The 11,757-nt window shown below is 38.5% G+C and overlaps 1 protein-coding gene across 1 annotated transcript; it reads right to left on the bottom strand.

The window, feature by feature from the left end:
• Positions 1 to 670: 670 nt before the first annotated feature.
• Positions 671 to 5,795, bottom strand: tent5ab (terminal nucleotidyltransferase 5Ab). Its single transcript, XM_084099401.1, has 3 exons — positions 5,379 to 5,795; positions 4,393 to 5,255; positions 671 to 3,408 (listed from the first exon to the last, which is right to left on the bottom strand). Exons 2-3 carry the CDS (start codon positions 4,777 to 4,779, stop codon positions 2,626 to 2,628), a joined length of 1,170 nt encoding a protein of 389 aa, XP_083955527.1. The 5' UTR covers positions 4,780 to 5,255; positions 5,379 to 5,795; the 3' UTR covers positions 671 to 2,625.
• Positions 5,796 to 11,757: the final 5,962 nt, after the last annotated feature.

Below are 11,757 nucleotides of genomic sequence, written 5' to 3'. Positions count from 1 at the left end.
TCGTTAAACAGGTAGATTGGTGCTTCGTTTAGCCAACAGTGATGTACTCTAAACAGACTAACCATCTGCTACTGTAAGCATAAGAGACTAACAGTCTCTGTAGGACTGCTAAAAACAATGTTGGGTTTTAATGTGGTGCATTTGCAAGTGTTAATGTGATGCATTTGCAGAATCTAGATGTTTTTAACACATCTGGAAACACCATCTTATACCACCATGGATTTCTATATTAGTCAATTCTTGTTTATGCTAGTAAGTGCTAGTGTTGATCTAGCACACAGGGGTGTCCAAACTCGGTCTTGGAGGGCCACTGTCCTGCAGAGTTCAGCTCCAACTTGCCTCGACACTGCCTGGAAGTTTCTAGTACGCCTAGTAAGACCTTGTTGATTATAGCTGGTTCAGGTGTGTTTAATTGGTGCTGGAGCTAAACTCTGCAGGACAGGGCCCTCCAGGACTGAGCATGGACACTCCTGGTCTAGCATGATTTTTACCTGCAAAAACGTCCTAAATGCATTGTAGTGCCCATTGGGGCTTTCTGAATACCATGCTGTCTGTTAGTTTTGTTGAAACCACACAACAGGAAGAGATAATCTATGGGCCAACAAGAGATCAGGGTCAAATTGTGATTTGTGTGTTTTTTTTATTGCTAACAAACATCACTGAGTCGATGTATGTTTTAAAATCACCATTTAATGAGTCATTCACGTTTGCAAATACATGATGCATTGCGATATCGACACTCAAAATTTCACGTCTGAATTCACATACACGTTTAATTTAGAAGATAAGACACACATACACAGGGACATTCACACTTGTGTGGGCATCCAACCGTGATGACTCAGTATGAAAATTTACACCAACGCTTGTTGAGAATTTGCTGCACTAATGCTCGGCCAAGACAACAGTACTCTTCACAGCATTAGAGTAAGGTCCTAACCAAGACCTTTTCATAAACATCACCAATGTACAAAAATAGAAGAATCAGTAGAAAAATAAGAGATATGATGATAATGTGAGGGAGCGTATGAGAGGAAAGTGTCCATCTCTGTATGATCAGGCGAATTTATCCATAAGCGCAAGCGACAAACTTAGGCCCTGTCCCAACTTGCAATCCTGCAGACTCGTGACAGCCATTGCATGCATGTAACCGCATGGTGTCCCATTTTTGGATTCTGAAGGTTGCTCATGAGTGCACCCATTTTGGCAAGCCCACACCTTTGGACTACTACCATACAGTCTATGCAGCATTGCGTCACCAAAGTGTAGACTGAGGAGGACCACAAGGGCTTAGGGGAGCATTTGGGACAAGGCTTTAACAGTATGCATCTGAGCTTTTTGATTCAGACTTTATGGAATAATTCAAATGGGGTTCCAACAGCATGTAGATGCTCTTACGTCAAGTATTGTTGCTTCACAATCTTGAGGAACATTAAGAATATCTTTGGTATTTGTTGAACTTCCCTTAATTGTGCTTCTGCTTCTCACTGCTGTATCTCTGCTGGTCTTAATCCCCCAGGTTATGCAGGTCAGATGTGTCAAAGGTATAATCTCTGGATTTGGTAGCTGTGTGATAATTAGGCCTGCTGAAAGACGCCAGGTAACCTGGATGTAACAACAACAATTTGGTCTTAAACAACTTTCATTAATTCTCTTCCTGTTCAGCCTCAAACTGTTTTACCTCTCTGCCTTAGATGTAATGGCATTGCCCTGGACATTTTAATCTGAGCTAAGCCAGCGCTGAGCCAACAGTATATTGAGGTCAGTTTAGATGAGACAAGAAGCTGTGAAAAACTCATACGTACATGCCTCAGGTGGAAATATGCAACACTTTCATATAGGCCCCCTTATTCTCACTATTGTGGTGCCAAATTAATACATTATAAGAATTAGGTGATGCAACTATTGGTTGGAAATTCATGATCAAGTGGCTTTCAAAATTCATAACCCATTACTACTGTACACTACCCACAGTTATATGTGACTCCAAAAAGATGTACTTTAGAGTCATTAACAGAGTGACTTTCATTTTTCAGTTTAAGGCACTTAGTTGATAATCTGTTTTGGGTATCTGGTATCTACGAGAATATCCTTGGCTTGAGAAAAGTGTCCATTGATTTCAGTTCGTTATTTCTGATAGCATGAGTAATGAGCATTAAAAAAACAAACAAAAAAACACTTCCCTTGCTAATCTTTCCGCCCTTTGCGCAATATGCAGGATCTCTTCGATTCTTCAAGTATGTCTATCACACATACGTACACACACACAAAAAAAAAGACAGTCCCTTTTGTGTCTGTGTAACTCAGATGCTGTTCATAATGTGTCCATGGTGTTTCCTCTCAGCCAGTGTTGTGCTTCTTTAGGCCTGGCACTTAGCCATGGAAAGCCTAGGTAGAACATGCTGCCAAATGGGAACAAATCCAAGTTACCTCACTCTTCTTCTCTTTTTCCCATCAGACGCGCTCGTAGCTTCCCCTTGCAGCGAGCTAGCAACCGCCAATTGGGTTGCCAAGTCTTGGGTTTTCCTTACATTGTTGAGCACACAAATACAAACTTCTCAACTTGTCATTGGGCGGGTGCTCTAAATGGACATGTTGGACCAGATGTGAGTTAACACATTTTGGTCAGTTGCAGGGCAACCATGGCGAGAATGTGTGAGTGGGTTGGCAGGTGTAGACTGGCTGCACCTGAGCAATGTAGTAATTGCTAAAGTTGCCGTCCGCAATGTACGGCGCAGGCTGGTAAAAGCAAGTGACGTTAGCCACATTGGGAATTACATTCTGCTCTGCCAACACGCGTACTGCCAACATGGTGATAAGGCTCAGAGTCTGTCGCCTTTCATGTCCCATCAAGCATACTGTACTTTCATTGACGACACTGTGTAGGGTGGTCAGGTACTCATACTTCCGGTCCTCTAGTCCCACAAAGTGATTCTGCAGATAGGACTCGAGCTTGCGCCTTTGTTCTGCCACATCCGAGAAGTCGATGAAGAACCGGGAGCACATGTAGCGTTCGAGAAGCTTCATCTCGGCTTCCGAAGCGGCACGGAAACCTCGCACCAACAGGTGGCAGTACTTCAGCAAGCCGCCGCCCCGGATCTCTTCTGGATTTCGTGTGCAAATCAGTTTCCGTTGCAGGTGGTCCAAGGCTACGCTGAAGTCTCCGTAAACGCTCTCTCCCACAATGGAGGGATGGAACGTCTCAGCCATGGGGTTCTCCGAGCACTCGTAGAAGAGGAGGAGGGAGTCCAGGCGGATCTGAAAAGAGTCGACACTGAATTCAAACTGTCGCCGCAGGGAATCCACGAACTTCAATTCGACGTTCTTCCCGCTGTTGTTGGAGAGGGAGATTAGACTCCAACGGTCTGAATCATTACACACTTTCACCATCTTCTGCACATAAGCCTCCTGAGGAAAGAGAAAGAATGGTTGGGATGAGGACAGTGTTTTCTTGAAATAGTCCAATATATAATGTTCAATGAAAAATGTATGTATGTTGAAAGATGGAGATGCACAAAACTGTATGTGGGTGTTAAAGCAGACAAATAATTATTTAAATCATTGCTAAGTTCTCTGCATTATTGAAATGTGTGCAAGAAAAGTTAAATATGTCTACAATAAGCATTTTGTCAATAGTAGAAGACTGCAGATGCATAATTTTGACATTGTAAAGTCACTTTGCATATCCAGTAAAGGCATTACATTGCATTGCTATAGCTATAAATTGTATCAGCCTAATTTGCATACATGAAAACGCTGTGTGCTTTTGCATACGGTAGAGAGAGGTGAAAGCGGATCCATTGTAAATTGGTTTAGAGAAATCCTCTTTGTAGTAGAAACCAACGTTTTTACAACCAGTGACCTTATCTTATTGCAGCTTAAATCTAATAGACACTAGAGGCATGTCTAGTCCAGTCAGTGTCAAATTATAACATGTCATGCACTTCCCCTTTACTTAACACATGAAACATGGAATTATGTCATTGTATTTAGCTGAATCTTGCTTATCCAAAGTGACAGTAGCTACACTTAGAATAAGGGCAGTCCTGATGGGATAGAGGTTAAGTGCCTTGCTCAAGGGTGCAATGGCAATGATGAATCGATAAACCCCTGCAAGGTTTCAATTACTAGCTTGGATTTTTAGCTACCTTGCTTTAAAAAACAAACATATTAAGCCATTCTAAGCAGGTTTCTTTATCTGGTTTAGCTGGTCTCCCAGTCTGACCAGCTGAAAAGTGCCCAAAACCCCTGTAAAACCAGAAAAAAAACACAGAAAAAAACAGAAAAAAAAAAACAGTTTGGGCTGGTTTAAGCTAAGCAGGACACTGGTTTACAATACAAATGAAGACAAATGAAAGTAACTAACAAATAATACGCTCACTAAATGTTTACCTTTAATGTCACTGGAGTAATTTTCTCTTTATTCACTCCTTCAGGCAGAAAATCCAGGAGGGAGTCGAGAACGATATCCTTGACGGTCTGAAACGCCACTTCTCCTTTCAGATCCGCGCAAAATATGAGATCCAGATCCTTGTAGCCCAAACCACTGTCCTCGTGGAGAACGTGACTGGCCGCGGAACCGTTCAACCGGACCTCCCGGACGTGGATCTTGCGCTCTTCCATGCGGCACCGCACCACTTTGACAATATCCCGAGGTTTCATCTCCAAAGTGGGGAAGTTCCATTTGCCGTGAATAGGAATGGATTCGGTCAGGATGACATCCAGACGTTTCACCTGCTCCCAGTTCAGCACGCTCAAGTTACTCAGATTCTCTTCCATGGCGAGTGATTAGAGATCGGTTTGTTATAGAGTCCTAGAATCAGGTCTGTAATTTTATATCGCTTTAGCCATGTCCAACGAAACGATAAGCGGTTGTAAGGAAAATGCTATAATGTCATGAATTTATTCTAGAGAAGAGTCAGTCAGGTGAGAGTTTATATGCACGTCTATGCATTAGTTTTGCATGCAGCGCACCGCTGCTGCGCCTCACCACTGTGCGTAAAAGCTCGCCAGATGTCCCGTTTGCGCACAGCGCTGAAGTTCGTGGCGACGGCGGTGGACGCGGGTTCTCACGGCTCTCGGGGAGCCGTGAGAATCAAAATGATTGCTGCATGATTGCGATGAGTTTTCAGGTCGGACAAAGAAAAAAGGGCACGCCTTTCCAAGAAAACGAGTATCAAGTGGCAAAAGACTCTGTCCCTCTTCTCTTTTAAAGTGAAACCTGGACGCTTTGAGCCTTTACATGTTGTTTTATTCTGTGGAAAATAAACGTATAAATCAATAAATCAATAAGCTGCAAGCCCGATTAATACATAAATTGCGCACTGAATGAATATAGATGCGCATAATCAATAATATGTGTTGAACGGATTACATACCTGTATGATCACATTGTCAGCTGTTCTGTCAAACTGCTGGCTGCTCATGTCATCTCGGTTGCACAGTGAGGATGCATAGAGATTAACCCGTAAACTAAAGCAGGAGTGACGGTGAATTTGAGTGACAGCTGCGCAAACCAATCCAGACACACGCTTCTCGCCTACAGTAATATTATACACAGTTATACCCCTTTACGACCTGTTAAAGAAAATCAGAGATATTTATAATAAAGTATAGCTTAATAATTTTTGCTGAACTTTTTTATTTTTATTTAGGCTATTTATCAATTCTGTTTCTGTAGCCCCAAGAATCGACGTGGTATACATGTCTCAGAAAATTATTTTTATAATTTCTAAAAGACATTAGTGTAAAGGAATACGCAGCCTATATAATAAATGAACCAATTAAAACTGACTACCAAAAAAACATCCCTTCTGCCTTTATAGATAGCTGGGAATGTCAATGCTGCCCTCTAGAGAAAGTCATCAGATCTTAAACTTGAGATGCACCTTTATACAGGTGAGTAATTAGAACTATATTTTAGGGACAAATTTGCAGAAAAATGTGCCTATATTGTATCTGACAAAGGGGCGTCTTCATAAGGAAATGGTTCTTTAAGACTCTAATGTCTTTAATGGCTTTTAAAAGTGCTGCATGTTTTATTTTAGGGGGGGGGGGGGGGGGGGGGGGGGGTAGGTAGGTTTAGTCTGTAGTCATTATAATTAGCTTAATTTAAGGGCAAATGAAGTCTAAGGGAAGTCAAGTCCCTGTTTAGATGGCTATGCAAACGGAGAGGGAGGGAGACGGTGTGTGTGTTTGTGTGTGTGTGTGTGTGTGTGTGTGTGTGTGTGTGTCATGTAAGATAGAAAGAGACTAGCTGGTAACTGTGTGTAGGTATGTGTATAAATGTCAGGCTGTCACCCAGATTCTATCAGGGGGAGCGGACCTGCGTCACAGCGGTAACAGCCAATAAAGCAGGATTATTCTAGATTACCCCCTACACCATCTTTGGCGCACTTCTGTGTCTGTGTGTGTGTGTGTGTGTGTGTGTGTGTGTGTGAGGAAGGAAGAGAAGGCAAAACTTGTGTTTAGTGCTTGAATCCGAAACAGTATGAATTTACCTGCACAATGCATGAAAAAAACTTTTTTAATTTTTATTTTGTTGTTTTAATACAGCAAAAGAACGTCAAGAACATGTTGCAGTCATTAAATCTCAAAATCTAATTTTAGACACATTGCATTGTCTGTAAAGCTGCTTTGAAACGATAAATAGGATATTATGTAGGCAATATATAATATACTGCATTTATGTATATATTTATTCGTTATTTTTTACATTATTACTTAATTAAATTAATTTGAACATAAATACTATATTTAAAGACACTTTATACTATAGTATAAAGACAATACTATAAATAAATATATTTTATACAATGATAGAAATAATAACAAAATAATAATAAAATGCAATGCAAAAGTCTTTTAATATACTTGAAATCAAAGGAAATCGAATATTTTGCTCGATGAAAATGAAGACTGTTGTGATATGTAGGCTATTTATTGATTTATTTATTTTTGCATTTGTGCACTTTGACATTATCACTTTTTTAAATTGAACATTTATATGCATTGATAGAAATAATTATATAAACATTAATTGCTATGAAATGCAATGCAAAAAGACTAGTCCTTAAAATGCTTCGTTTTCTTAATGCTTTTTATTTTCGGATGATATGTGACCTGGATCTGATTCCTGGGGAGGAGTTGCATCGACATTCTCTGGTTGCATTCAAAGGGTCAGTTGAAGCGGTCAGGCATTTCCGGTCTCTCTCTCTCTCTCTCTCTCTCTCTCTCTCTCTCTCTCTCTCTCTCTCTCTCCACACATGGAGTCATAAACTTTATCACACTGTTTTTCGTTTATTTGCCCGGATGCTTTCTCTTTAGCTCAGGCTAAAGTATATGTTACGTGTGAACATACTACATTAGGCTACAGTGTCTTGTCTTTCTAGTCAGGTAGACATTGTCGAGGTAAGACAGATTGGCACCTGACCTGACCCCTGCAATGAGATCAGAAGAGGCTTTATCCAATCCAGCACCCCAACTGAGACAGTTACACACTTTCTCTCGCTGTCTCTACTAAACCCCTGTGAGTCGGGAGAAGGCTAGCCTCAAACTGACGGTATCATTATATCCATAAACCATACGTTTTTATTTGCATATTTGCGGTGTCAGTGTCATTGATTAGATGAAAGCAGCAACTCTATATCATTGTGCTTCGTCGTATTATATATTGCCCTGGCCTGTAGGACTACTTCACGACTCTTCGGACTTTTCGCTGCCGTTAGACGCTCAGGGTTTCGTTCCAGTCCAAAACTGACATGCCCTTCACTCGCTAACTTCCCTCCGTTTCGTTCACTCGGATGTAGGGTACGTCATAGCTTACGTTGCATGAGTGCCCACTACTGGCGGAACCTTTGCAATGGGCTGAATTCGAATTGGAACGTCCTAAGCCCTTGATCACTTGGAATCAGCTATGGAGTTGATTTATTTAATTTTTGTTATTCCTTTAAGAATTTGTTTAATGCAGCATCCAGATGTATATAGGTATGTTTGGGTTGTTTAAAAAAAAAAAAAAAAAAAAAAAAAAAAATATATATATATATATATATATATATATATATATATATATATATATATATATATATATATATATATAATATATCAAAGAGTTGTTTGTTGTGGTGGTGATTAGACGATATCTGCGGTGACGTCACAATCGTACTGCATTGTGGGACATACAGGTGCCTGAAATGTACATATGAAGTATACTCGCTCCCTCGGTCAAAATCGATGGAACGAGGGTCTGTCCATATAAACTTCTCTCGTCCACTTCACAATGGCAGCAAGGATTCACCCGAGGGGAAGTGCTTAGGGAAGTTTCTATTTTCTTCTTTTTTTATTGCAAAAAAGGGTACAAATCACATAGTTGACTAACCAAAATATACTTAACAACATACAAAATTAGTACATAAACAGAAAACAATACAATATTGCCAGGGGAAGCTTATGGGCCATTACAAAGAGAAAGAGGACCATATGTTGACAGTTTTAACTGCCTTTTTGTTGTTGGAGCCAGAAATCAGATTAATATAAAGTACAACTTCATGGAGAAAAATTACAAAATTAGTTTTTTTTAGTGCTGAATTTACACTTATGAATGTGACATTTTGGCAAAAGAATTAATACATTTATAATGAAGTACATCTTTTCTTTACTTTGACTTCTACTCGGTCACTTCTGACCAAAAAATTTTCTGTTTTGAATTTTTAAAAATCACAGCTTCATCGGAAGGTTATGATACTTGGTGACTTTTATGGCATTAGGTATGTGAATACAAAAAAAAATTGAGGTCATGATCCGAGCATGCTAAGTGGTCGTAAAAAAAAATAGTCACACTCAGTGTCTTCGGTCAAAAATGACCGACCCATAGGAAATGAATGGGAAATTTACAAAAACACAGAAATTCTCTGAATTTTTGTCTGTACAATCTACAAATCGGCCACGATTCTAAAAAAAAGTACACCGCAGTAAAGGGGTGACACTCTACAACATCAAGAGTGCAAAAAATTCACACCCACCCACCCACACACACATACAAACACACTTTTATACACATACACACCAATAAATTCAGATTACAAAAAATCTGTATTGAATTTTTAAAAATCACAGCTTCATCGGAATGTTACGAAACTTGGTGACTTTTCTGGCATTAGGGTATGTGAGCACAAAAAAAAATTGAGTTCATGATCCGAGCATGCTAAGTGGTCATAAAAAAAATAGGAAATGAATGGGAAATTGACAAAAACACAAAAATTCTCTACAAATCGGCCACGATGCAGAAAAAAAGTGCTCAGCAATGAAGGGGTGAAACTCTAAAACATCAAGAGTGAAAAACATAACATAATTAATAATTATAATTAATATATATATATATATATATATATAATTAATATAATAATTATTAAAATTATTAAAATAATAATTAATAAAATGTTATAAACCTTGGCAAAAAGTATTATTTGAGAATTTCTAAAAAAATACATTCAATCCACATCTTAAAAGTAAGTAATTTGGTCCAAAAACAACTAGAATTCACAACCATCTCCATTTAGAGCTATACAGGCATCTAGTGGTAAACCCATGCAATAACATGATTTATTTCATTTTATGTTTAATAAATTGATTTATTTATTTTTATTAAATTTTTTTTCTGAAAGCCTAGTCTCTATTTTAACCGAAAATACTGTATAAAAAAAAATGTTTAAAAAAAAAAAAAAATCATTATTTTCAATGGCAAAAAATGGACTATAAATAATGCATAAATATTAATAAGTTCAATCAAATTGTCTCAAAATACTAAATTAAAAAGAATAAATATTATAGAACAAAAATAAATTGCATTGGTTTTTACTGGGATGGAGGAAGTTTCATTTTTAGGTGTCCGGTCACTTCTGACCGGGAAGGCACTGAGTGTGACTGCTAAACGAAGACTCTCTGAGGGTTAAAGCAAAATACAACATTCATCCACAATAAGGTGAAGTCTTTATAAATATGGTCAATGATGAATCTGCTGAAGTTTTGCCAAAATGTTCTGGTGTGTGAGCAAAACCAAAAGGGGTGCAAAACAGTTTCTGGGTGGTCTTCACAAAAAGAACAGTTTGTATTGATGTCTCTTTTAAATTTAACCTTGTAATGATTAGCAGGGTAATATCTGTGAATTATTCTGAACGACACTTCTTTGAGGAATCATCCAAACCTTTTTCCAGTCAATGTTATTTACAAATCGGTTCCAATAAAAAGTAACATTTGGAATAGAAACAATTTCTTTCTGAAATAATGCACGAATGTTCTTATTATTTTGAGGAAGTTGGGAAAAACAGATTTTTCCAACTGGTGATTCAGCCACATCGGGGAGGGAGACAGAAGTAAGTGGAAGTCTGACAGTATACCAAAAGCATGATTGTGCCTGATGGAATGGCGTCAAACACAATTGCAAATTCTCTTGGCGTAACTGGAATGTTATATGGTGATAAAAACTCTCTATAGGAGAAAAGTCGCCCCTCTCCATTAAATGGCTGGTCCACCGGCAGAATCTGAATAAGTACCCAATTCTCAAAAAAGAGTGACTTGTTCTTATATAAAAAATCCCTGTTATTCCAAATTAGATGCCTGTGAGGTGAGAAGTTATGCTTATGAGACCAAGCTGAAAGGACCTGCTTGTGAAAAGTGGACAGTTTTACAGGGAGTTTGTCCACATTGCAGTTACAGTTCAAAATAAAGCCCAGACCACCAAAGCGAGAGAATATAGTGGGGAATAAAATTCTATATCGAGACAGGGTTTTTAAGAAAATGCTTAGCCCAATTAATCTTAAAGGTATTATTTAGGGTATTGAAGTCCAAAAAGTTGAACCCACCAGATTCATAATTATTCATAACAACACTTTTTTTAATATAATGGCTACGATTGTTCCAGATGAAGTCAAAAAGCATTCTATCAATGTCTTTACAGATTTTACTGTCCATGTAAAGAGAGAGCTGTATGTAAGCCGGGATATCCCTTCAGCCTTGGTAAGCAACACTCTGCCTTTTAGAGATACGTCCCTTTGCAACCACTGGTTCAATTTGTTTTTATAATTTGATTGGAGAGAAATTTAATGGACATCTCATTTTCTGATCTTTAGAGATAATAATACCTAAGGACGTAACTTCTTCCTTGATTGGAATGTTGCAAATAGTTTGTATATTACAATCTTTTAAAGGCAACAGTTCACATTTATTAATATTTAGTATAGGCTATAGACCAGAGGCCTCTGAAAACTGGTTAATTACTTGAATGGCGACAGGTATCTGGCTAGCATTTTTTTAAAAGATTGTGGTGTTGTCAGCAAGCTGACTGATGATGATGATATCCCTATGCACGCAATAGAAATTCCTTGTATAGCACTGTTACCAACATGAGTTGTGAGAATTTGTGTACAAAGTAAAAACAGATAAGGGGAAATCAGGCATCCCTGACGAATTCCCCGTTCCAGATTAAATCTAGGGGAAGTTCCATTTATCAGTTTGATAGAGCTATTGCCAGTAACATATAAGGTTTTAATAGTCCCCAAAACCAAATTTCTCTAAAGATAGAAAAATATAAATTGATGGGGAAGTTCCTATCCACCTTATTTTGCAATGCGGAAGTAAATACGATGACGTACTTCCTTCTAATGTGTTAGACTTCTGTTTCGCTAGCCGGTAGGTAAGAAGCCATGTTGTGGGAGCACGCACAAAACACTATTAAACACTGTGCATGGTTGATGTTTATCA

This window comes from Abramis brama (genome assembly GCF_963993115.1).
Source record: "Abramis brama genome assembly, chromosome: 22".
Classification (NCBI taxonomy): domain Eukaryota; kingdom Metazoa; phylum Chordata; class Actinopteri; order Cypriniformes; family Leuciscidae; genus Abramis; species Abramis brama.
The sequence above is the reverse complement of the archived record's forward strand: the minus strand, read 5'-3'. Positions and strand labels throughout refer to the sequence as shown.